The 25,995-nt window shown below is 44.6% G+C and overlaps 1 protein-coding gene across 2 annotated transcripts in view; it reads left to right on the top strand.

Annotated features, from left to right (window-relative positions):
- Nucleotides 1-386: 386 nt before the first annotated feature.
- The window catches only part of THEM4 (thioesterase superfamily member 4), a 28,956-nt gene continuing 3,347 nt past the window's right edge, over nt 387-25,995 (top strand). The window contains exons 1-5 of one of the 2 annotated variants that reach the window (XM_062192273.1): nt 393-508; nt 5,737-5,878; nt 15,560-15,716; nt 16,939-17,049; nt 23,449-23,573. In XM_062192273.1, the coding sequence (XP_062048257.1) occupies nt 449-508; nt 5,737-5,878; nt 15,560-15,716; nt 16,939-17,049; nt 23,449-23,573 (595 nt within the window). In that variant the 5' untranslated portion in view covers nt 393-448. Of the gene's footprint in view, nt 509-5,736; nt 5,879-15,559; nt 15,717-16,938; nt 17,050-23,448; nt 23,574-25,995 lie in introns of both variants that reach the window. The other variant, XM_062192274.1, reaches the window with a different exon arrangement.

The raw sequence follows: 25,995 nt of genomic DNA, 5'->3' as shown, positions 1-25,995 counted from the left end.
AGCAGGCTCTTTATAGAAACCCACACCGGCAACCCTATCACTCCATAAAACCACCGCTGTCCGCCCCAGGGACCTGTCTTCGGGAGCCAGATCTACCCCGGCACAGGAGCACCGGATTCGGCCGGCGCCAGGCGGGAAGGGCGCCCGCTAATCTACTCAAGGCCGACGGCAGAACCCGGGCAGCTCCAGCCGCCCTGCCCGGGCTTCGCAGCGCCCCAGGCGCAAAGTCTCCCGGAACTAAAGGGCTGAGGCCAGAAGCCTGCCGGAATGTGCCGCCCCTCCCACCCGACGAGGCCCCGCCCGCGCCCCGCCCTTCCCGCCCAGGCCCCGCCCCCGCCCCGCCCCCCGCGACAGCGTCCACCCGGAGGCGCGGGCTCGGCGGGAAGCGAGTTGACCTTTTCGAGCCTCCGGGGCCAGAGCTGCGCGCGGTCGGCCGCCGCCGGGAGCCATGCTGAGGAGCTGCGCCGCGCGCCTGCGCACCCTCGGGGCCGTGCCGGGACCCGCGCGGGTGAGTGGGGTGCGGCGTGGGCGTAGGGGCCCCCGCGGAGCTCGGGCAGACAGCGTGGGCGCCGGGTCCGAGTAGCGGCGTATCGCTCGCCTCTGCCGACCCCGCGCGGCGGCAGCAGCGACAGGGGCTCTGCGGTGCTGCGATCCTGAGGGTCGAACGGGAAGAATGCGAACCGGGAGGGTGACTCGGCTTGGAGGCAACGGGCGGGATGCGGGATGCTTGGCGCCGGTCAGCACCGGTGCCGCGGAGGTGAAGAGTAAGGTCATCCCGGCGTCTGCACGCGGGCAGCCTGGGCCGGAGCCGTGGCTAGCCCCACGGCCGGCCGAGCACCTCTTCCCATGGCCTAACCCCAGAAGGCTCTGGCTGTGTTGTTTCTGGGGATGACGGCCAGCTCGGGAAGCCGTGGGAGGATCTGCTTGTGAGGGAACCAGACCCTCTCTAGGCCATTTTCCTCATGTCACTGCCTGGTTAGAAGATCAAGCGAGGGGCCGGCGCTGTGGGGTGGTGGGCAAAGCTGCCACCTGCAGTGCCTGCATCCCATATGGACGCCGGTTCGAGTCCCGGCTGCTCCACTTCCGATCCAGCTCTCTGCTATGGCCTGGGGAAGCAGTGGAAGATGGCCCAAGCCTTGGGTCGCTGCTCCACTTCCTATACGGCTCTGTGTTAATGACCTGGGAAAGCAGTAGAAGATGGCCCAAGCCTTGGGTCACTGCTCCACTTCCGATACGGCTCTGTGTTAATGACCTGGGAAAGCAGTAGAAGATGGCCCAAGCCCTTGGGCCCCTGCACCTGTGTGGGAGACTTGGAAGAAGCTCCTCGCCCAGACCAGGTGGTTATGGCCATTTTGGGGAGTGAGCCAGCAGAAGGGAGATCTATCTCTCCCTCTCGCTCTCTCTCTCTCTCTCTCTGTCTCTCAAATAAATAAAATATTTAATTTTAAAAAATTTTTAAAAGAATAAGCGAGATAAGGGAAGGGAAGTTTCTGGCGGTGCCAGGGGCCTAATGTTGAATAAATGTTACTTGTTCTTGTGTCTCTGCCGTTGCCTCATTGGGGTATTCAGTTAGTATTGGTTAAGCCTCAGCAGTACTCGAGGTGTCGTTGGCTACTGGTGATAGCAGATGAGTGAGAAACAATGCTGTCTCCCAAAGGAGCTCACAGTCTAGTTTGCCACCACTCGTCAGGTTGCAAAAGTAGGGTAGGGACCGTGTGCTGTCATGAAACAGCAGCCAGAACAGCCCAGTTCTGTGCTGCAGCTGGAAGAGGACCTTACCAGGACGGTGTCTCTGAGCTACTGTGGCTTTCTTTTAAAAGATAATGAGCCTGGATTGGTCCCTAATCCTGTGCCATCTTGCCCACTGGAAAAGAGAACATCTTGAGCTAATCTTATAACAACCAAGATGAATTCATTTCTTTTTAATTATATGCTGGGCCTTGTAATCTGTGTTGCCTGTCTAAGTGTTAGTATTTACAGGCTTTGTTAGTCATGCTGTTTTGCTTAGTAACTTAATTTTTAGGAGACATGTAAAAAAAAGTCATAATGCTTCTTAACAAGTCCCACTTTATAAAGATCAAGCAAGACCTTCCCTTTATTCATGGCAACAAAAGGAATGATTCTAACAACCCTCATGGTATAGTTTGTGCTTTGAATTCACAAGTGCATGTCCTTCAGATATCTCCTAGTTCTCACCTCCTTGAAGTGAAGCTTTATTTTTGTTTCTCACAGTTACCATCTGGGATAACAAACGCAGTAAGCTCCAAACTAAAATGAATACTTCCCCTGTTCTCCTCACCCACACACTCATGCTAACCATAATCTTTCTTTCCCTTCTGTCCACCTCAAGCTTTGAACCCACACCTTTGCAGTCATCCAAGGCTCTTCTACTTTCTCTTCCCCAGTAGTCAGTAGTTTTCCACATCTCTTGGTTCTAATGTCTTACATGTCTCTTAAAACTTTTCTTCTCATTCCTCTGAGCCTAGTTCAGGTTCTGAGTATATCTGACCAGGACCTTGTCAGCAGCCTTTTAGCTGATTTCACCACCATTGCTTCTTGCATTTTAATTTGTTCTTTACAGTAGAAGGGCCTTTCTAAAACTTATGTTCATGTTACTCCCTTCCTTGCTTCAGATTCCTTAGGGCTCCCCATAATGGAAAAAGACATTTTATCATACAATTCCACCTTCACGAGTCTTTAAAGATTCCCTTTCTTTAATTAGCTTCATCTTGAATAATAATATTTGTAAAATTACAAGGATGGTATACTCTTTATATGTCCTTTTGAAATCTTATATTAAAACATTTTTAAAGATGTATTTATTAGGGGCCACCATTATGGCATAGTGTGTAAAGCCACAGCCTGCCATGCCTGCATCTCATATAAGCACTGGTTGAAGTCCCTGCCACTCCACTTCCAATGTAGCTTCCTGCTAATGAGCCTGGGAAAGCAGCGGAGAATGGCTCAAGTGCTTGGGCCCCTGCACCCACATGGGAGACCTGGCAGAAGCTCTTTGCTCCTTGCTTCGGTCTAGCCCAGCCCCAGCCATTCCAGCCCAGCCATTTGGGAAGAAAGCCAGCAGATGGAAGATATCTCTCTCTTTTCTCTCGCTGTCTTTTCATCGCTCTGTGTAACTCTGACTTTCAAATAAATAAATCTTTTTTTTTTTTTTTTTTTTTTTTTTTTTTTTTGACAGGCAGAGTGGATAGTGAGAGAGAGACAGAGAGAAAGGTCTTCCTTTTTGCCATTGGTTCACCCTCCAGTGGCCGCTGCTGCCGGCACATCGTGCTGATCCGAAGCCAGGAGCCAGGCGCTTTTCCCGGTCTCCCGTGCGGGTGCAGGGCCCAAGGACTTGGGCCATCCTCCACTGCCTTCCTGGGCCATAGCAGAGAGCTGGCCTGGAAGAGGGGCAACCGGGACAGAATCCGGTGCCCCAACCAGGACTAGAACCTGGTGTGCCGGCGCCGCAAGGCGGAGGATTAGCCTGTTAAGCCACAGCACCGGCCCAAAATAAATCTTTTTTAAAAAGAGAGAGAGAATGTTTGTCTAACTACTGCCTGTCTATCCTTGGACTGATGCTAAATTCTTATAAAAGAATTTTATAAATTCTTAAAAAGATGTATTTATTTACTTGAAAGGCAGAGTTACAAAGAGAGAGCTAGATCCTCATCCACTGGTTCACTCTCCAAATGGCCGCAATGACCAGGGCTAGGTCAGTCCGAAACCAGGAGCCAAGAGCTGCTTCCAAGTCTCCCACATGGGTGCAGGGCCCAAGGCCTTGGGTCATCCTCCATTGCCTTCTCAGGTACATTAGCAAGGAGTTGGATCCAAAAGGAGCAGCCAGGACTTGAACCAGCACCCATATGGGTTCCCAGAGCCACAAACAGAGGTTTATCCCACTATGCCACGGCACCAGCTCCTATATAAAATATTTTTAAAGACATGTATCTGGGGCTGGCACTGTGGCTTAGCGGGTAAAGCACCACCTGCAGTGCCGGCATCCCATATGGGTGCCAATTCAAGCCCTGGCTGCTGTACTTCCAACCCAGCTCTCTGCTATCGCCTGGGAAAACAATAGAGGATGGCCCAAGTCCTTGGGCCCCTGCACCCACATGGGAGATCAGAAGAAGCTCCTGGCCCAGCCCTGGCCATTCGGCCATTTGAGGAGTGAACCAGAGGATGAAAGACCTCTCTCTCTCTCTCTCTCTCTCTCTGTAATGCTGCCTTTCAAATAAATAAATCTTAAACAAACAAAAAAAAAAATCATATTATCGTTTTGCAGTTTTCCCTAAGTCATTCCTTCTGCACCTGGGTCTACTTCTATTGTATTTTTCACATCTGAGGCTATTAAAACTTAAAGGCAGGAGTAGGTCTTCTCTCTTTGTCTACTTATCCCTGGCACAGAACCAGGGCAAATAGTAGGGCTCAAAAAAGCTTGTTGGGGGCCAGCGCTGTGCCGCAGGGGGTTAACACCCTGGCCTGAAGCGCCAGTATCCGTGTGGGTGCCAGTTCTAGTCCCAGCTGCTCCTCTTCCAGCTCTCTGCTATATAGGGCCTGGGGAAGCAGTAGAAAATGGCCCAAGTCCTTGGGCCCTGCACCCGCATGGGAGACCCGGAAGAAGCTCCTGGCTCCTGGCTTTGGATCAGCACAGCTCCGACCGTTGTAGCCAATTGGGGAATGAACCATCAGATGGAAGATCTCTCTCTTTCTGCCTCTCCTCTCTCTGTGTAACTCTGACTTTCAAATAAATAAATAAAAATTTTTTTTTGACAGGCAGAGTTAGACAGTGAGAGAGAGAGAGACAGAGAGAAAGGTCTTCCTTTTCCGTTGGTTCACCCCCCCCCCAAATGGCCGCTACAGCCGGGACAGAATCTGGCGCCCCAACCAGGACTAGAACCCGGGATGCCGGTGCCACAGGTGGAGGATTAGCCAAGTGAGCCATGGCGCTGGCCTAAATAAATCTTTTTTTTAAAAAAAAGCTTGTTGGATGAATCCCACACGTTAAAAGAGAAAATCAGGTAAAGGAGTCCACAGTTGAGAGAATGATTCTAATTCCTACAAGTCCATAAAAAGAAGCTGGAACTGATCTTGTCCCTCTCCTGTTTAAAATTCTTCAGAGGGCCCTGCAGTTATAATTCAAACCAGTTAGCTGAGTGTTGAGGTTTTTGCCTGCATCTCTGCAGGCATCTGCTCCTCCTCTTGCACTGTGACAGTGCCTCACTTTTATACCTCAACTTCCTCACCTGTAGAATGGGGGTAATAATTAGTACCTACATCACCCAGTTGTAATAAGGCCCCTCCAAACTTTCACACCTCTTGCTTGTATACAGCGACCCTTTGCCTACAGTGCTCTTTCCAGCTGGCTACGTTCTTCTTGTCAATATCCAAGCAAAGAACTTTCTCTGGACCCCCAGTCTGAGAGGATGTCCTTCATCTCACCTTAGTGCCAGCGCCTTACTCATCACCTGTGCTTGATTAAAGTTGGAAAGAAAGTAGATGTGGACTGAAAGCTGGCTCTGCCAGGAGATAGCTGAGTGACAGCAGGCAAATCACTTACCCTCTCTCAATCTCCTGTTTCGCCCAAGGATGTTGGACCAGGTGATCCCTGCAGTTCCCTTCTGTTTAAAAGTAACAATCTTCTGGAGAAAAAAATAAAAGGCAATCAGACAGTCATTGAAAACTGGGAGAATATATTATGAATGGGAATGCATCGCCCACTCTTCTTCTGTCTTTCAGAGGCCATTTTCTTCTGAGAAAGCCATTCAAAAGGACTATTCGCTCCCTAACCCCAGCTGGACCAAGGACATAAGACTCCTTTATGACCAGTTCATGAAGAAATGTGAAGATGGATCCTGGAAACGTTTGCCTTCATATAAATGTAAGTCTACTCAAAGGGTTCAAAACTTCAGGAACTTTTTCTCAGTAGAAACAGCCATATTCTGGCCGGTGCCGTGGCTTAACAGGCTAGTCCTCCGCCTTGCGGCGCTGGCACACCGGGTTCTAGTCCCGGTCGGGGCGATGGATTCTGTCCCGGTTGCCCCTCTTCCAGTCCAGCTCTCTGCTGTTGCCCGGGAGTGCAGTGGAGGATGGCCCAAGTGCTTGGGCCCTGCACCCGCATGGGAGACCAGGAAAAACACCTGGCTCCTGGCTTTGGATCAGCACGATGTGCCGGCCGCAGCGGCCATTGGAGGGTGAACCAACGGCAAAAAGGAAGACCTTTCTCTCTATCTCTCTCCCTCACTATCCACTCTGCCTGTCAAAAAAAAGAAAAAAAAAAAAAGAAAAGAAACAGCCATATTCCTTCAAAAAAAATATGGGAACATCAGATATAAAACTCAGAACAGATTGAAGCACTCATTACTGCTTCAAGAGAGAAGGAAGACAGTGTGGGAGTTCTCTAGTCCCCAGTTTTTAGGCCAGGAATCTCAACTAATTCTACCGAGCATGTGAGAACATAAAGCCCATTGTCAAGAATAAGACTGCATCCACTCTGCTGTTCTTATCACCTTTAGGAGTGAAGAAGGGGCCCCAGAGAGCCTGCACTGTCCCATACCCTCATCACCTCCCTGTCTTGCACGTGTCATCACTAATCTCCTTTTGTCCTTTATCTGAAATCTGGATCCATCACACTGAGAAGCTCTAAACACTTGGGTCACCCTCTCATTTCCCAGATTCTAAACCCTTAAGGCAACCCACCCTCAACCCAGTACACACACACACACACACACAGAGCAGACCTTTCTGGGGAATTTTTTATTGATTTTTATTTTAATGAACACACTTTTTGTCTTTAGCAGTTTTAGGCTTATAGAAAAATGAGCAGAGAAAACAGAGCTCCCATATACCTCCTGACACCTCCTGCCTTTAATTCCCCCTGTTGTTAACATCATACATTGCTGTGATATATTTGTAATATTGATGAAGCAGTATTGATGTATTATTATTAACAAAAGTCCATGGTTTATATTAGAGTTCACTCTGTGTTATGCACATATTTTCCATGGGTTTTAAGAAGTATATGATGACATGTATCAATCATTATAGTATTATACTGCACTGTTTCACTACCCTAAAAATCCTGTAATATACCTGTTCTCCCTCCTTCCTCTCCAACACCTGAAAAACTCTGTTCTTTATTGTCTTCATAATTCTGTCTTTTCTAGAATGTTATAGGAGTATAATTGGGGTCATTCAGTGTGGAGCCTTTTCAGATTAGCATCTGTATATGTATATGTAATATCCATGTAGCATGCATTTATCTTTTCAGTAGCGCTTACCACCATCTGAAATACTCAGTGTTTTATTTACTCAGTGGCTTATCTTACTTTGGGAGTAGAAGCTCCACAAGGGCAGAGATTTCTGTATGTTTTGTTTGCTAGTGCTTAGAATAGTATTTGGAATATACTAAGTGCCTTACAAACACTGGGAGTTAATGTCCACCTTCACCTACCATTTTAGAAGATGCCATAATGATAATTAGGCTGTTAAATCAGAATTTTGTAATTAAAATCAAACCAAAAATTAGCAGCACCTATCATTATGAAATTATGCATTATGAAAATGCAAAAGTATGCTAGTCTTTTAAGATTTATTTATTTATTTGAAAGAGTTACAGAGAGAAAGAGAGAGAGAGAGATCTTCCATCTGCTGGTTCACTCCCCAGATGGCCACAATAGCCAGACAGGGCCAAGCCAAGGCCAGCAGTCAGGAGCTTCAGCTGATTCTCCCACATGGGTGGCAGGGGCCCAAACATTTGGGCCATTTTTTGCTGCTTTTCCCAAGCCATTAGCAGGGAGCTGGATTGGTACAGAGCAGCCAGGACCCAAACTGATGCCCACACGGGATGGCAGAGTCACAGCTGGCAGCTTTACCTGCTGTGCCACAGTGCTGGCCCCAAGACCCACTAATTTAAAGTTTTATAAGTATGGGTAATTATGGAAACAAATAAACAAAGTAAATCAAATGACTTTAAACAGAATCTGAGAACTGATATGGAAGATCATTTGGTGCAGGAATACCAAGGGGCCATCAGAATCACTTCAGAGTGGTTCTTAGTCTCCAGTACTTCTTCCTCATTTAGAGTCACCAGCCTCTTCCTTTCATGAATATTTACCGAGGACCTGCTCTGTGGCAGGCAGAGGCACCGGGATATAGCAGTGAGGAACACAAATCAAGTGTCCACTGGTGTAGTGCTCACAGCCGGGCACTCTTCCTTACTGGACTCGATGCTGAAAAGAAGACAGCTGCCTTCTGTTGTTGGGGAATGGAAGAAAGGTTGGGACCCACTACTGGTTCACGTTTTCCATGTCTCTTGTTTTCTGCGTTAACTCTTTTTTTTTTTTTTTTTAAGAATTACTTTATTTACATGAAAGGCAGAATTACAGAGAGAGAGGTCTTCCATCCACTTGTTCATTCCCCAAAATGGCCATAACAGCCAGGGCTGGGTCAGGCCAAAACCAGGGGCCAGGAGCGTCTTCCTGGTCTCCCACATGGGTGCCAGGACCCAAGCGCTTGGGCCATCCTCCACTACTTTCCCAGGCACATTAGCAGGGAGTAGATCAGAAGTAGAGTAGCTGGGACTCAATCAGCGCCCATATGGGATGCCAGCATCGCTGCAGGCCACGGCTTGATCCTCTGTGCCACAATGCTAACCCCTAGTGATTTCTTCTTTATATTGTATTGGGCTATAATCTCTTGTGACTTTTACCCATTGTCTGTCTGTCTTTATTTACTTATTTTAAAATATGTGTTTATTTATTTGAAAGGCAGTATTACAGAGGGAGAAAAGGAGAGACAGAGAGAGAGCAATTTTCCATCTGCTCCCCAGATGGCCGCGAAGACTGAGACTGGGCCAGTTCCAAGCCAGGATCCAGGAACCAAGATCTTCTTCCTGGTCTCCCATGTGGGTACAGGGGCCCAAGCACCTAGGCCATCCTCTGCTGCTTTCCCAGACACATTAGCAGGGAGCTGGATCAAAGTGGAGCAGCCGAGACTAAAACCAGCACCCATATGGGATGCCAGTGCCACAGGCTGTGCCTTAACCAGCTGTGTCACATGCTGGCCCCAGACCATTTTCTGTTGCTGTAATAAATTACAGCAAGAGACTGGGTAATTTATAAAGAATAGAGGTTTATGACTGTTTTGGCTCATGGTTCAGGAAAATGGGAAGTCCAGGAACACAATACTGACATCTCCTTAGCTTCTGGTGAGGGCCTTATACTGTTTTAACTTATGTTGGAAAGCGTAAGGGGAAGTGAACATACAAAAAAGACAAGATACAAGAAGCTACCTCACATTTTTTTTAAAGATTATCTATTTATTTGAAAGTCAGAGTCACACAGAGAGAGAAGGAGGTCTTCCATCCGCTGATTCCCTCCCCAGATGGCCGCACTGGTCAGAGCTGTGCTGACCGAAGCCAGGAACCAGCAGCTTCTTCTGGGTCTCCCACGTGGGTATAGGGGCCCAAGGACTTGGGCCATCTTCTACTGCTTTCCCAGGTCATAGCAGAGAGCTGGATTAGAAGGGGAGCAGCCAGGACTCACACCGGTACCCATATGGGATGCCAGTGCCACAGGTAGCAGCTTTACCTGCTGCACCACAGCACTGGCCCCCTCTGTTCTTTTTGAGCATTGCTCCTTTAGGATTTCAGTCGCCTTACATTCCTGTTTGCATTTTTGCAGGGCATGTTCTAGTCTGTTAGAACCCTTCTTAGTGCTTCCCAGAACTAAGTTTGAAACTCAAATTAAGATTTTTCCAGGCAGGAGCCACGTCACATTGTCCACTTAAAATCAACGAATACCCTGTGTCTCTCTTGTGAACTGTTTGTCTCCTCTTTAGTGTTCCTATGTGGCTGACTTACTGAACCTAACTGAAGAACTTTTTGTGTACAAGTATGTGCACCTAATGCATTCTTCACTTTTATAAAAACCTTTCTGGGGGCCAGTGCTGTGGCGTAGTGGATAAAGCTGCTGCCTGCAGTGCCAGCATCCCATATGGGCACTAGTTCGAGTCCTGGCTGCTTTGCTTCCAATCCAGCTCTCTGCTATGGCCTAGGAAAGCAGTAGAAGATGGCCCAAATCCTTGGGCCCCTGCATCTGCATTGGAGACCCAGAAGCTGCTGGCTCCTGGCTTTGGAGCAGCGCAGCTCCAGCTATTGTGGCCATTTGGGGAGTGAACCAGCGGATGAAAGACCTTTTTTTCTTTTTCTTTTTTTTTTTTTTTTGACAGGCAGAGTTAGACAATGAGAGAGAGAGACAGAGAGAAAGGTCTTCCTTTGCCGTTGGTTCACCCTCCAATGGCCACCGCAGCCAGCCGGCGCACCGCGCTGATCCAAAGCCAGGAGCCAGGTGCTTCTCCTGGTCTCCCATGGGGTGCAGGGCCCAAGCACTTGGACCATCCTCCACTGCACTCCCTGGCCACAGCAGAGAGCTGGCCTGGAAGAGGGGCAACCGGGACAGAATCCGGTGCCCCAACCGGGACTAGAACCCAGTGTGCTGGTGCCGCTAGGTGGAGGATTAGCCTATTGAGCCGCAGCGCCGGCCAGAAAGACCTTTTTTTCTGTCTCTGCCTCTGCCTCTCTGTAACTCTGCCTTTCAGATAAATAAATCAATCTTAAAAAAAAAAAAAAAAAAAAAAACTTTCTGTTTTCTAACTTACAGCATGCAGTGTTTATTTATTCAGCAAATATCTGTGGAGCATTGGTGCTCTGCCAAGCACTGTATTCGTGAACTATACCTCACTACACAGATAGTCTCTGCTGTCACGGAGCTTATCCAGGTATTTCTGAGATACTTACTAGCTTTTAATCATCTAAACAGACCTTTAGGGGAGTTAATGACCTTTGAAAAATGACCCAAATCGGTCCTTAGTGTTGCCTGTATTTCATGTTTCCCTAGTCTGCATATCTCTCCTTTCCTCTACATACATGTTCTTTCCTCTTGAGCCTCTGATTCTGTCTACCCATTCTCAGCTCAGCTGATCCTGCTTCTTATTTCACTAAGAACTCCCAAGCTCTTGCTACCTCCTGTATCCGTGCCTGACGTTCTGCTTCTTTCCTGCTGTGAATGAACTGTACTCTTAGGGGAGGGCACGCCCTCCATTTGGGCACTGCATTTCATCCCCTTAGGTCCACACTGGACATCCCTCTCCGGCAGGTCTTTCTCATCAGTGTGTAGACATGCTGCAGTATACTTGTCTTCCCAGTCTCTCTTGAAACCACTCATCAGACTCTGATTGCCACCACTCATCAAAACTACTCCTGTCAAGGGCACCAGTGATTGTCAGCTTGTGAAACCTAGTAACTTCTCAGCTTTTGGCACAGCTAGTACACTCCTTCCTCCTTGAACTTGACCTCTAGACCGTCACATTCTCCTTTTGGTTACCAGTTTGTGCCAATTCCTCTTCATCTACAAACTCTTAATGTAAGGATAGCCTTGTGTCTCATTCCTCAATACTGTACTGCTTTCCTCTCTGTACTTCTTCGGTCACATTCAGTTCATGGCCTCAGAGCCATTCAGAAGCCAACAGCTTCCTAATTTAATGGTCGAAATTTAGTGCCTGGGTTCAGATTCTGGCTCCAACAAGTTAAAGCTCTGTGACCTTGGGCAAGTACTCTACATTTCTGTATCTCAGTTTCCTCATAGTAGATACTTCAGTGTTGCTAAAGGAAGAAATGAAACAATGATAAAACTACTGTAACTAAGAGAAAATGATAGAGAGCTATTAAGTTTCTTTATAGAATCTCTGTTATATAGAGATGACTTATTGTATTTTATAAAATGAAAGGAAAAAATAATTTATCTCTTTAAATTATTTCAATTATTAAATTACTTAAATGTGATTTTGTAATTAAAAATGTAATTAATTTGTATTACTGATTCCATTTCATTCTGTTAACCACGTAAGTGTCCTTAGTCAGTGCTAATGTCTACCCTAACAACTAGACCAGAATTTCTGCACTGAAGCCACTGGTGACCCCAGTGCCAAATTCCATGAGCATTATTTGGCCCTCACTGTACTTATATACTCATTCCTCTTTTTTTTTTTTTTTAAAGAAAAAAAGGATTTATTTATTTATTTTAAAGGCAGAGTTACAGAGAGAGGCAGAGGCAGAGGGAGGAAGGGCGGGAGGGAGATATTCCATCCACTGGTTCACCACAATGGCCAGAGCTGTACTGATCTGAAGCCAGGAGCCAGGAGCTTCTTCCGGGTCTCCCGCGCAAATGCAGGGGCCCAAGGACTTGGGCCATCTTCTACTGCTTTCCCAGGCCACAACAGAGAGCTGGATCAGGAGTGGAGCAACAGGAACTCAACCCGGTGACCCTATGGGATGCCGGCACTGCAGACGGCAGCTTTACTTGCTACACCACAGCCCAGCCCTCTCATTCTTGAAATGATTTTCTTTTGGCTTTCATAAGCCTCGCTAACCAGTCTTCCCACTCCATTTCTGTCTGTTCCTTAAATGTCAATATTTTCCAGGGTTCCATTCTCAAATATTCTATTGTTTCCCCCATGCAGCCCCCACTTCCCTCTTAACTGAAACTTAGCCCTCTCAGAATCAAGAAGAGTTTAAATTGGGCTTTGCTACCAGTCCCTGCTTTCAAACATTACTTCCCCTCTTCTTAGAAAACTCTCTGTTTGCAGCTTATATACTGTCTGATTTTATCACCTTCTTCCCCTCTACCTATCATCTACTCACCTCTCCCTTGGTGCTGTTTCAGCACTGATTGGTCTTCCCTGTACCCGACTCCATCATCCACATGGTGGCGCCTCAGTTCACTGGTTTCCTCCTCACCCATCAACTTCTCTTCCCCCAGTCCCAGCCACACACATTCCCATGAGCATATTTTGCCTCATCTTCCTCACAAAGTGCACAGCTTCCAAATCTGCATATTTAGATATGCTGTTTTCCAACCACAATCTTTTCCTTCCTGCTTACTTGTTCAAAGACCCCTTGGGAACCGTTCTTAGGTCTCATTAAGACTTTAGTTCAGCCGGTGCCGCAGCTCACTAGGCTAATCCTCTGCCTAGCAGTGCCGGCACACGGGGTTCTAGTCCCGGTTGGGGCGCCGGATTCTGTCCCGGTAGCCCCTCTTCCAGGCCAGCTCTCTGCTATGGCCCGGGAGTGCAGTAGAGGATGGCCCAAGTGCTTGGGCCCTGCACCCCATGGGAGACCAGGAGAAGCACCTGGCTCCTGGCTTCGGATCAGTGCAGTGTGCCAGCTGCAGGGCGCCGGCCGCGGCGGCCACTGGAGGGTGAACCAACAGCAAAGGAAGACCTTTCTCTCTGTCTCTGTCTCTCACTGTCCACTTTGCCTGTCAAAAAAAAAAAAAAGATTTATTTATTTGGGGCCAGTGTTGTGGCAGAGTGGATTAAGCCTCTGCCTGTGAAGCTGGCATCCCATATGGATACTGATGCATGTTCCAGCTGCTTCCAATCCAACTCTGTGCTAATGGCCAAGGAAAAACAGCAGAAGATGGCCCAAGTGTTTGGGCCCCTGCCACTAGAGACCCGGATGAAGCTCTTGGCTCCTAATTTCAGTCTGGCCCAGCCCTGGCCATTGCGGACATCTGGGGAGTGAACCAGCAGATGGAAGCTGTCTCTCACTCTTCTCTCTCTGTCGCTCCCTCTCTCTCTAACATAGACTTTCAAATAAATAAATAAATCTTTTTAAAAAATATATTAATTTATTTGAAAGGCAGAATAATGGGGCAAGAGAAGATTTTCCATGAGCTGGTTCACTCTCCAAATCGCCACAATGACCAAGACTGGTCCAGGCCAAAGCCAGGAGCCGAGCTCCATCCAGGTCTCCCATGTAGGGGCAGGAGCCCAAGCACTTGGGCCATCTTCCAATGCCTTCCCAGGGAGCTAGATAGGAAACTTACTACCATTGTTATTTTTCTCATTTTTATGAGATAACATCAAAGTTTAATAATCCAGACCAGAAATTTTGAACTCCTAAGTAAAAAATTAGAAGGATTTGATGTTTATCTTATCCTGATGTCAGAGCTGGAAGAGATCTTAGAGGTTTATGTCCTCATTATATAGAAAATTATATGGGACAAAAGAGCAACTGCACTAGTATTATACAGGACATGTATGAAGTATTCTGTTTTGTTTTTGTTTTTGTTTGTTTTTTTAAGAGTTATTTATTTATTTATTTGAGAGGCAGAATGACAGAGAGGTCTCCCATCTGCCATCTGCTGGTTTACTTCCCAAATAGCTGCAACAGCCAGGGCTGGGCCAGGTCGAAACAAGGAGCCAGGAACTCCATCCAGGTCTCCCACATGGGTGGCAAAGACTCAAGCACTTGAGCCATATTCCACTACTTTCCCAGGTGCATTAGGAGGGAGCTAGATTAGAAGTGGATCAGCAGGGACTCAAACCAGTGCCCATGTGTGATGCTGATGTTGCAGGTGGCAGCTTAACCCACTGTGCCACAATGCCAACCCCTTCTGTTTCTTTGTTTTTTTTTTTAATTTATTTATTTATATGAAAAGCAGAGTTACAGAGAGGCAGGAGCAGAGGAGAGGCAGAGAGAAAGAAGTCTTCTATCTGCTGGTACACTCCCCAGATGGCCGTAACGGCCGTAGCTGCACCCATATAGGGTACCAACACCACAGGCAGAGGATTAGCCCATTGAGTTACAGTGCCTACCTCTGTTTCTTCTTAAAGTCTCATTAAAACTCATTAACTTGATTTCATGAACCCTAATTGTTTTATCAGTTTGGGTCACAATCACATTGAATATTGGGCTGAACTGGACCTGTTTCTGATTCAGTGTAAATGATAGGTAAAATTCGTGTCTGCCAGGAAAACCTTTTCCTTGCTATTACATTCATTTTCTTTTTTTTAATTTAATTTAATTTTATTTTTTTATTTTTGACAGGCAGAGTGGACAGTGAGAGCGAGAGAGACAGAGAGAAAGGTCTTCCTTTTTGCCGTTGGTTCACCCTCCAATGGCCGCTGCGGCCAGCACACTGCAGCCAGCGCATCGCACTGATCCAAAGGCAGGAGCCAGGTGCCTCTCCTGGTCTCCCATGCGGGTGCAGGGCTCAAGGACTTGGGCCATCCTCCACTGCACTCCCGGGCCATAACAGAAGGCTGGCCTGGAAGAGGGGCAACTGAGACAGAATCCAGCGCCCCGACCGGGATTAGAACCTGGTGTGCCGGCGCAAGGCGGAGGATTAGCCTATTGAGCCGTGGCGCCGGCCACATTCATTTTCTTTAAATCCCATTTATTCCATGAAGGGTTTCTGTCTAAACCTTATCAATTTATTATGTTAGCATTATAGACTATATTTTCTGATATCTACATATGGGTAAGGACTTTGGATTTCATTTATGTTTATCCCTGGTTAGGTTGTTAATTCTGCAAGGGCAAAGATCCTGTATACTGTTTCTTTGAGATGCTCCCATTCCTTGCCATTTTGTACCCAGTTGACATTTTGATCAATGTTCCATTGACATCTGATTTGTGCAGAGTATAGGTGTTTAATTCTGTCAAGGCGTTTCTCTCATACCTGTTTCCCATGTACCCATCCACCTAATTTCCCTGCAGACACAAAGTTTGTGGAAGAACAAACGCCAAAGGCCCAGATCTTCACAAGAAGCCTTGAGGAAGGCCTGGGCTTCGAATATGTGATGTTCCATAATGACGCTGAGAAAAGAGTAGTTTGTGTTTTCCAAGGAGGTCCTCATCTGCAAGGAAACCATGGGTAAGAATCGGAGCCTGGGAGTGTGACTCCCTAAGCACACCTGTGTAGCCATGGGCCACAGTGAGGGCACTAAAATGATAATGTAGATATATGTCTACCTGCTGACATGGAAAGATGTTTCCAATGTGTTATGAAAGGACATGGGGCAATAACGTATATTTTGAAAGCATATCAATAACATGTGAATGGTGGTTTGTCAGTAACTACATGATAGTATTATGGGTCTTCTTTTTTTTTGTCCTTTTTTATACTTATCTGAATTTCCTAAATTTTTGAACAATGAATATGTGTAGTTTGTTTAATAAAAATATAATAAGGGTGGGCATTGTGGCACTCCCATAGTGGAGTGTCAGTTCAAGTCCCAGCTACTCTATTTCCAATCCAGCTTCCTGCGAATGCACCTGGGAAGGCAGCAGAAGATGTCCCAAGTACTTGGGTCCCAACATGGGAAACTTACATGGAGTTCTGAGCTCCTGGCTTTGGTCTGTTCTAGCCCTGGCTATTGTGAGCATTTGGAGAGTGAAACAAGGGATGGAAGATTCTCTGCCCCTCTAATTTTGCCTTTCAAATGAATGAATAAATCTCTTTTAAAAATAAAAACATAATAAACTTTTTTTAAAAGATTACATTTTGGCTTTTGCATGCTTATAATCTGATTACTATTTTATTATAATCTGATTTTTTTTTTTTTTTTTTTGACAGGCAGAGTGGATAGTGAGAGAGAGAGAGATAGAGAGAAAGGTCTTCCTTTTGCCGTTGGTTCACTCTCCAATGGCCGCTTGCGGCCGGCGCATGGTGCTGATCCGAAGCCAGGAGCCAGGTGCTTCTCCTGGTCTCCCATGCGGGTGCAGGGCCCAAGCACTTGGGCCATCCTCCACTGCCTTCCCGGGCCATAGCAGAGAGCTGGCCTGGAAGAGGGGCAACCGGGATAGAATCCGGCGCCCCAACCGGGACTAGAACCCAGTGTGCCGGCGCCGCAAGGCGGAGGATTAGCCTATTGAGCCACGGCGCTGGCCTTATAATCTGATTTTATTATACATATTTAAGACTATTATGCTATAAAATTGGGGACATGGGTATTATTTGACATGAAATACTCTGAAAATGGATTAAGTGGCCTTTCTATAATTAAATTGTATGTAGATATTTGAATAATCTCTCCCTTTGAAGAGGTTCATTGTTTTCAGAACTGTAAACATTTCTTTTCTCTTGTTGTAACTAGATATGTTCATGGAGGTGCCATTGCAACCATGATTGATATTACAGCTGGTACATGTGCAGTTTTAACTGGAGGATATGCCATGACTGCCAATCTAAACATCAATTTTAGAAGGTAAACTCATAGTAATTGTATACTTTTCTTTAGGGATCATAAGTCAGATTCCCCAGTAGCAAATCTTAGACAAATTTGAGGAGATTTCAAAAAGTTCATTGGAAAAATGTATAGTATTAAAAAATTGCCTGGATTTCAAAGTTTTTTGCACCCAAATAAACTTATCTTTCAATTTTGATTTTCTACACACTTTTTGAAGTGCCCTCATATTTCTATGCAATTGAATATTCAGGAATTGGGGCGAGTGCTGTGGTGTAGTAGGTTAAGCCTCCACTTGCAGTGCCAGCATTCCATATGGGCATGGGTTCAAGTCCTGGCTGTTCCACTTCAATCCAGCTCCCTGCTAATGGCCTGGAAAAACAGTGGAAGATGGCCCAAATCCTTGGGCTCCTGCATTCATGGGGGAGACCCAGAAGCTCCTGGCTTCTGACTACTGGCTTCGGATCAGCCCAGGTCCAGCTTTTGCAGCCATTTGGGAAGTGAACCAGCAGATGGAAGACTGTTTTCTATATGTCTGTTTTCTATGTGTCTCTCACTCTCTCTGTTTTTTATGCTTTCTCTTAAATAAATAAATAAATCTTTTTTAAAAATAAAAGAATATTAAGGAAGTGCACCCAGAAGAAACTAGCAAGGAAGTAGAAGAAGCAAGACAAGAAAGGCATGCAGCCAACCAAGGTTGAATTATCAAAGTCCCAGAAAGGGTAGCTTCAGCCTGATCATAGAGAAAGGAGTAAGATTCAGGAATTGTCTTTACCTCAGGCAAGAGAGCTGGGTCTTCATATACTTGTACATATTAGTCACAGGATAAGGGCCTTTCTGGGGACCATAATTTCCCAGGCACTTATAAGGCTTTCTGAGTTTGAGCAAAGCAGGCCATAGAAAACCCCCTCCCCCCCCAAAAAAAAAAAAAATTGGAAAAGATGGTTCCAGCAGCATTTGGTGGAGCATGGACATCCACTACACGTTTTGTATAACTTGGCTCAGAGAAATAAAAGGGCAGTAAGATGACTTTGGGACCCATCAAAAGCAAGCTTAGCATGACCTTATTTAATTTTCAGCCATTCAGCTATGCCCCACAATAAATAAAGTAGTATGGAGGAGACCAGCACAAGATTAGAGAAAGAGCAAAAGAGCAGACTAGAATTTGAGAACAGAGAGCTCAATAGATGAGGTCTCCACGTGAGGTATTGTGGGAGGGAGCATTGAAGTTATAGACATCTCCATTTTATACTTCTGAGAGGTATTTGGCTTGCACAGCATGAGTTTAGGAGCATGCTTCATAGATCATTTACTATAAGCAATCCTTTGTGAAACATATTCCGTCTCATTCTATAGAAAAAGACTCGTTCCCCTAGAAAATATCACTAATTTATTTTAGGGATAAGCAAACTATTTCTGTAAATATTTTATGCTTTGTTGGCTAAATGATTTCTGGCACATCTACCTCAACTCTGCCATTAAAGTACAAAAGCAGCCATAGACAATCCATAAACAAATGGATGTAGCTCTGTTCCGATAAAAATTTATTCACAAAAGTAGTTAGCCAGTGTTCATATTTCCCCAACCCCCAACTTATTTACCTGGAGGTCTACCTGAAAGAGATTAGACAGCATCAATTACCTTCTTTTCCCCCAGGATATTTCCCTCTGTTCCTCATGCTTTACACACACACAGACTTGCAAGGCAGCTACTTTCCTCCCCAGCTGCCAGTGATAGTGACTTCAAAATAAAAATAACATGAGTCAGGTAGAAGTTTATCATATGAAAGAAGGCTTCCTGGTCTGGTATAGCAGCTCCAGCTCTGTGGTTCCTAGAGATGCAGACATCTTCTCTCATCTTTTCAAAGTCCAGAATGGCATCAAGAGCCATCATATGTCCTTAACAGCAGGATTAAGAAAGGGGAGAAAAAGAGCTCTTCTCTTCTTTTTCAAATTTTATTTTGTTATGGTAAGAACATTTAACATGAGATTTAGCCTCTTAAGCAGTCGATATATAAGACAATATTGTCAACATTATAATTTGCGCAGCAGATCTCCAGAACTTACTCATCTTGTAGAATTGAAACTTTGTGCCCACTGATTACCAATATCCCATTTTCCCTTCATACCCACTCCTCAGCCTCTGGTAGCTACCATTCTACTCTGATTCTATGACTTTGACTGTTTTTGATAGTTCCTATAAGTAGAGTCTTGCCATGTTTGTCCTGTGACTGGCTTGTATCACTTAACATGCCTTCAGTGTTTGTCCTTGTCATCTCATACTGTAAGATTTCCTTTTAAGGCTGAATAACATTCTGTTGGGTTTGCCCATGAAGTTATTAATCAAATCCAGGATAAAAAAAAATTTCAATAGGTAAAGTATAGGTGAAATAGTAACTTCTATAATTAAGATAATTTTGCATTTGAGACATTTAGTAAAAGGTCACATATTAGGCTTGTTATTCTATTTGCTGATTAGTAAAATTTGATTATGGTTTTAGTACTTCAGTATTTAAAACATCTATATTGTATAATTTATAAATTTGGATGTATTAGTGTGTCTTTGGCTGTACTTATTTGAATTTATTTGAAGTGATAATGTCATCAGTTAAAGAGACCATATTTCTCAATCTGCTTTATTACTAATGAGATGAAATGGATGTATTGTTTAGTACTCCTAAGGAAGTTTCCTTAAAAGAAGTCAGGAATGATGTTAGAAAATGGCAGAATGGGAAGACCTGGACCTTCCTCCCCATGAGGATTCCAATTCAATAATTCATAGGTTTCTTTAGTGAAAAATCCAGAATCTAGTTAAGAGGCTTCTCAAAGTGTCCATTTTGTTTCTACATGTTGTCTTTAAGGTGCTCTGTTAGTTATCACAGGTCAGAAGACATAGAATTTGTCCCTTTGGGACTGGCTTGTCTCAATAAGTATGATGGTTTCCAGTTTCATCCATTTTGTTATAAATGACTGGACTTCATTTTTTTTTTTTTTACTGCTATTTAGTATCCCATGGTGTACATATAGTACTATGGGTTTTTAATTATATTATCTTCCAATCCATGAACATGGTATATCTTTATATCTGTGTTTTCTTTTGTGTTCAATATACAAGACCTTTGCATCTTTATTTTTATTCTTAAGTGTCTTATTCTTTTTAATGCTATTGTTAATGAAATTGTTTTCTTAACATCCTTTTTGGATTGTTCTTTACTACTGTATTGAAATGCAACTGATTTTTGTGTGTTGATTTTATATCCTGTAACTTTGCTGAGTTCACTTATTAGTTCTAGTAGATTTTGTGGAATCATTAGGGCTTTCTACATATAAAATCATGTCATCTGTAGACAGATCATTTGCCTTCTTCCTTTCCAATTTGGATACTTATTATTTCTTTTTTTTTTTTTTCCTAATTGTCCTGGCTATGACTTCCTGTTGAATAAAAGAGACAAAAGCAGGCATCCTTGTCTAGTTCCTGATCTTAAAGGAGAAGTTTTCAGTCATCACCACTGAGAGTGAGGTTAGCTGTAGGGTTTAATGAATGGCCTTTATTATGTTCAGATACTTTTCTTCTGCCTTAGATTTTTAACTTCTCATGCAGACTGTCATGGCACCTCCTTTTAGATTATTTGTGTCTCATCAGCCACATCTGATGGTTCACTTGAATGAACCAGATGAATGTTGGGATGAATTTTTCAAAATATACCCAGAAAGAGAATCTGATTTTGATAGCAATTATATTGATTTTAAAGATTAATTTGGGGCAGGTCAAGGGAAGCATTATGGCACAGTGGATTAAGCTGCTACTTGGGACACCTGTATCCCATATCGGAGCACCCAGGTACTCTGCTTCCCTTCCAGCTTCCTGCTAATTTACCTGGGAAGCAGCAGGTGATGGCTCTAGAACTTAAGTCTTGGCCTCTGGCTTTGGTCTAGCCAAACCCCAGTTGTGACCATTTGGGAAGCACATGGAGGATCTCTCACTGTCTGTGTCTCACTCTCCCCCCTCCCCCACTCTCTCTGTCTCTCCCTGTCACTGTGCCTTTCAAATAAACAAATTAAAAAAAAAAAAAAAGTTAATTCAGGTAAAGGGGAAAGTTGTCATCTTTACATATGTCTAATGGTTTGCATTATTTATGACATTACGATTAACACAGTGGCTCATAGTATTGATTAGCCAGCTGAAAGGTTCAGTGTCTCCATCTCTGTAACCCATTCAGGAGATATCAGGCAGGAAGTTCTGGATTAGACCTCTTCGTGCAATGTGGCAGACAGGAAAAGCTGAAAGACATTCCATCTTCAAAACTAGTAGCTCCCATAGCATGTACCTAAAGGAAAAAAATGATGGAATCATAAAAAGCAACAAATTTGCCATGGAACCTCATAGAACTTTTAGAAATCAAAGTGTGATTGTTTAAAAACAAAAACATTTCCATGAGTAAGTTAAAGGTCTGTTTAAACACAAGAAATATAGAGCTGAAGAAATTACCCTCATAGAAGCTAGGCTGGTAAAGCTGCAAACCTTTGCTGTCCATCTATTTAGAAACTGAGGAGCTGTGGAATGGTATTTCTTTCTCTCGTTTTCCTGCTCTAATTACTCCATCGTGTGGGTATACAGAGGTTTCACTGCTGCCTGAATGGCGCGAGCATGAAGGAGTCAAATGTGAGTTCTCGTGGGTGGATGGGTGGATGACACTGAAGTTATCCGCCAAGTATTACTCTACCACAAAGATTTAAAGCAAACCTTTAAAAGCTACACTCATTAGTTTTCTTCAAGAGAAAAGGAAAAATGGGGCAATCCTTAGGCTAATTTTTTTGTTTGCTTTTTCGAGTTTAGGTGGCTTTTTATTCTGTTTTTCTTTTCTAGAAGCTCAGATCATTTAACAGTCTGGTGACACTGAAACTTTACTTTCCAGTCACTGGGTTTCACATTCTGGAAGCTTTTCCCTCTGAAATGCACAATTAAATCCTATCCTGTGTTTTTACTAGGAATTCAGTTGATACTTTTGAGTTCTCATTACTTTTATGATTTCACAGCAAAATCAATCTCCAAATCGCTTCTACAAGTTATTTCTCTTTATTCAATAGTTCCTCCAACAGATGCATCTCCTCAGTGATGGTGATGGCGGTGATAGTCTCCAGCACCACTGTTTCAGTGTGCATTGAGCTCTATCCCGGGAAGATATGAATTTACCCACCTCACCTAAGTCATGTGACAAGCGTAACAAGCTCACATGCAAATGGGAAGCAGGACTTTCAGTCAGACTGGTGTGGATTTGAATCTCACATTGCAGCATATTAGTATACCATAAATCTAATTAGATTATCTGGCAAAGCTGGATGAAGATAAATTATCTAAAGCCTATTGTCTGTGCCCACCAAGCTAATTTGTGCCAAAATATTAGTTACATTTAAAAATTATACTGTATAAACATAATTGCTTTATTATTATGTATTTCCTGAGATCCTTTCTCTTAGCTTCTCTACTAATCAGGGGCTTTCTGTTGTGAAGGATAGAATGCTTAACTCACGTAGCTTAAGAAAAAAAGGAAACATTGGCCAGTGTGATGGGGAAATGAGATGTGGCTGGGTACAGATGTTCAAGGCTGCCATTAGGAATCTCTGCCATGCTGATAACTTCTTTTCCATCTAGAGAATTCCTTTGTCCACATAGTGGTACTGCAGAGGCAAGACATGCATTTCTATGCTCTACCTCCTATTTCTGCTAACTGAAACCTCACTTTCAGGTGTTATCTTTTTCATTATGGTGCTGTACCTCCAGGTTTCCCAAAGGTGACTGTAACCACTATTCTTAGGTTAAAATTAATTAACTAAAGTTAAGGATTCCATTTCTCATTCACAGTAGCTGTTTTTCCAATGCGGAATGCCCACATGTGGCTACCATCTTGGACAGACAACTCAGATAAGGTATATTTATATCACACAGAAAGTTCTGTTGGATAGCTCTGGCTTGGAACAGCAAACTGTTACCAGCAATTTGTTATTATTAGATGCCTTTCCAATGACAGTTCTCTAAAGGGGATTGGACAAAGGAAATGAGACTGTCTCTCGTTTTTACTTCTCTAAAGGATTTCAACTCCCTTTAGACTTCCTCTGAATCTCCACAAAGAATCATCTCTGAATCCCTGGTGATCTCTTTGAACCAGGCCCAGAATGGCAACCTAGGAGTGTATGCCCAGAGCAGTGAGGCGTGGGGAAAGGAGCATGAGAGCTCACAGTGTTGGAGCCCTTAAGGCAGTCTAATTGCTAACCTAAGACTAGTGGTTACAGTCACCTTTGGGAAACCTGTGCTAATTGCTATCAGATATCATAAATTTCCACCCTTGGCCATGTACTTGATCATCTTGATAGATACATTATCCTGACAAAATGTTATTTTTCCTTTTTTTTATTTCTACAGACCTATCCCCCTTTGTTCTGTTGTTGTGATAAACAGCCAAATTGATAAAATTGAAGGAAGGAAATATTTTATTTCCTGTGATATTCGGAGTGTTGATGAGAAGACGCTTTACTCAGAGGCCACGAGTAAGAAGCCACCACTCTCTCTCTTTTTGATTTGGGTTGCATTAGAGTTTTGTTTGTGTTTGGTTTGGGGTTTTTGTTTTGTTTTGTTTTGCTTTGCTTTGGTTTATAATTCACACATGCCCAGAAATTCTCAAATCCCTGTCACTCACAAGAACAAGTTAAAGGTATTTTTATGCAAGGGTACTTCAAAAAGTTCATGAATAAATGGGATTAAAAGATAAGTTTATCTTGATGCAAAAAAATTTTGAAACCTATATATAGTTTTTCATAATACTCATTTCCATGAACACTTTGAAAACCCCTTGTACATTTCTGGTAAAAGTGTACTTGCCAAAATCTACTGAAATTGCAAAGTTCTATACCCTTTAGCCCGTTTATCCCATGGATGTACTAACAGGTGCATAATGAAAGTATCACTATAGAGTTCCAATAATTGTGTTTCAATATTATTTGGAAAAAAAAGATTGTCAAAATGTAGGTACCTATGAATAGAAGAATGAGTAAAAAACTAGTCTGTGCGTAAACTATATTGGGTATGAAATGGCATGAAAAATATTGTATTGCCATGAATAAGAGGGAACTTTGATGTGGAGCTCTCATTAAGATATGAATGGAATGCAAGATGAATGACAGTAAATAGAGAATGTTATCATTAGTGTAGAAAAAAATAGAGAATTTCACCCCATTCTCTTCCCATTTCCTTCCTCTTTTCCTTTCATCATTACTTTCTTCCTGAGTAATTTTTTCCAAAAGCCATTAGGTAGAATCAGGTGGGTAGGCCCAGTGATGAGGAGAGGTGACTACAGTGGCTCAGCAGAGTCAGCCTGAGTGGAGTGAGGAAGATGTCTCACGGAGGAGTGGTCAATCGCAGGGTGTTCCATGCAGAGTGGCCTGGGCGTCAGAGTCCACACAGGTTGAGGGTTAAGTGTGTTCAGCTGGCAGCAGTGACAGAAGCCAGATTTACACTGTTGGAGAAGGGAGTTGCAGATGTTAGGAACTGGATACGTTGGACATACATGTTTTGTTCAAGATTTATTTATTTATTTGAAAGGCATAGTTACAGAGAGAGGGAGAGACAGAGATCTTCTGTCCCCTAATTCATTCCCCAAAGGGCCACAATGACTGTAGCTGGGCCAGGCCAAAGCCAGGAACCTGGAACTCCATCCTGGTTTCCCATGTGGATGGCTGGGGCTCAAGCACTTGGGCCATCTTCTGCAACCTTCTGAGGTGCATTAGCAGGGAGGTGAATTGAGTTACAGAGAGAGAGAGAGAAGGAGGGAGAGATGGATATCTTCCATGCATCATTTCACTCCCCAGATAACTACAGTAGCCGGGGCTGGGCCAGGCCGAAGGCAGGAGCCAGGAGCTTCATCCAGATTTCCCACGTGAGTGGCAGAGGCCCAAACATTTGCCATCTTCAGCTGCTTTAGCCAGGCCTTTAGCAGGGAGCTGGATCCAAAGTGGAGCAGCCAGGACACAAACTGGTGTCCATATGGGATGCTGGAGTCACAGGCTGCGGCTTTATCTGCTATGCCACAACACTGACCCCAGGACCAAACTACTTGAGCCATCACTGCCACCTCCCAGGATCTGCAGTACCAGGAAGCTGGAGCCAAGAGCCAACGCCAGGAATTGAACCCATGCAATCAGATGAGGGCATTCACCCAGCTAGGTGAAATGCTGACTCTAGTATAATTATCTTTAAAATTTAATGGCAAGAGGCCGGTGCCGTGGGGCTCCAAGTTAATCCTCCACCTGCAGCGCCAGCATCCCATATGAGTGCCGATTCTAGTCCCGGTTGCTCCTCTTCCAGTCCAGCTCTCTGCTATGGCCTAGGATAGCAGTAGAAGATGGCCCAAGTGCTTGGGCCCCTGCACCTGCATAGGAGACCCGGAAGAAGCACCTGGCTTCTGGCTTCAGATCAGCACAACTCCAGCCGTTGCGGCCATTTAGGGAGTGAGCCAACAGAAGACCTTTCTCTCTGTAACTCTGTCAAATAAATAAATAAAATCTTAAAAAAAAAAATTAATGGCAAACAAATACCCTGGGACCTACCATCAAATAAAAGCTAGAATCTTTTTTGTTAAGATTTATTTACAGGCCGGCGCCGCGGCTCGCTAGGCTAATCCTCCACCTTGCGGCACCAGCACACCGGGTTCTAGTCCTGGTCGGGGCACCGGATTCTGTCCCGGTTGCCCCTCTTCCAGGCCAGCTCTCTGCTATGGCCCCGGAGTGCAGTGGAGGATGGCCCAAGTGCTTGGGCCCTACACCCCCATAGGAGACCAGGAGAAGCACCTGGCTCCTGGCTTCGGATAAGCGCGGTGCGCCTGCCACAGTGCACCGGCCACAGTGGCCACTGGGGGGTGAACCAACGGCAAAAGGAAGACCTTTCTCTCTGTCTCTCTCTCTCACTGTCCACTCT

This window comes from Lepus europaeus, chromosome 5 (assembly GCF_033115175.1).
Source record: "Lepus europaeus isolate LE1 chromosome 5, mLepTim1.pri, whole genome shotgun sequence".
Taxonomy (NCBI): domain Eukaryota; kingdom Metazoa; phylum Chordata; class Mammalia; order Lagomorpha; family Leporidae; genus Lepus; species Lepus europaeus.
The sequence above is the reverse complement of the archived record's forward strand: the minus strand, read 5'-3'. Positions and strand labels throughout refer to the sequence as shown.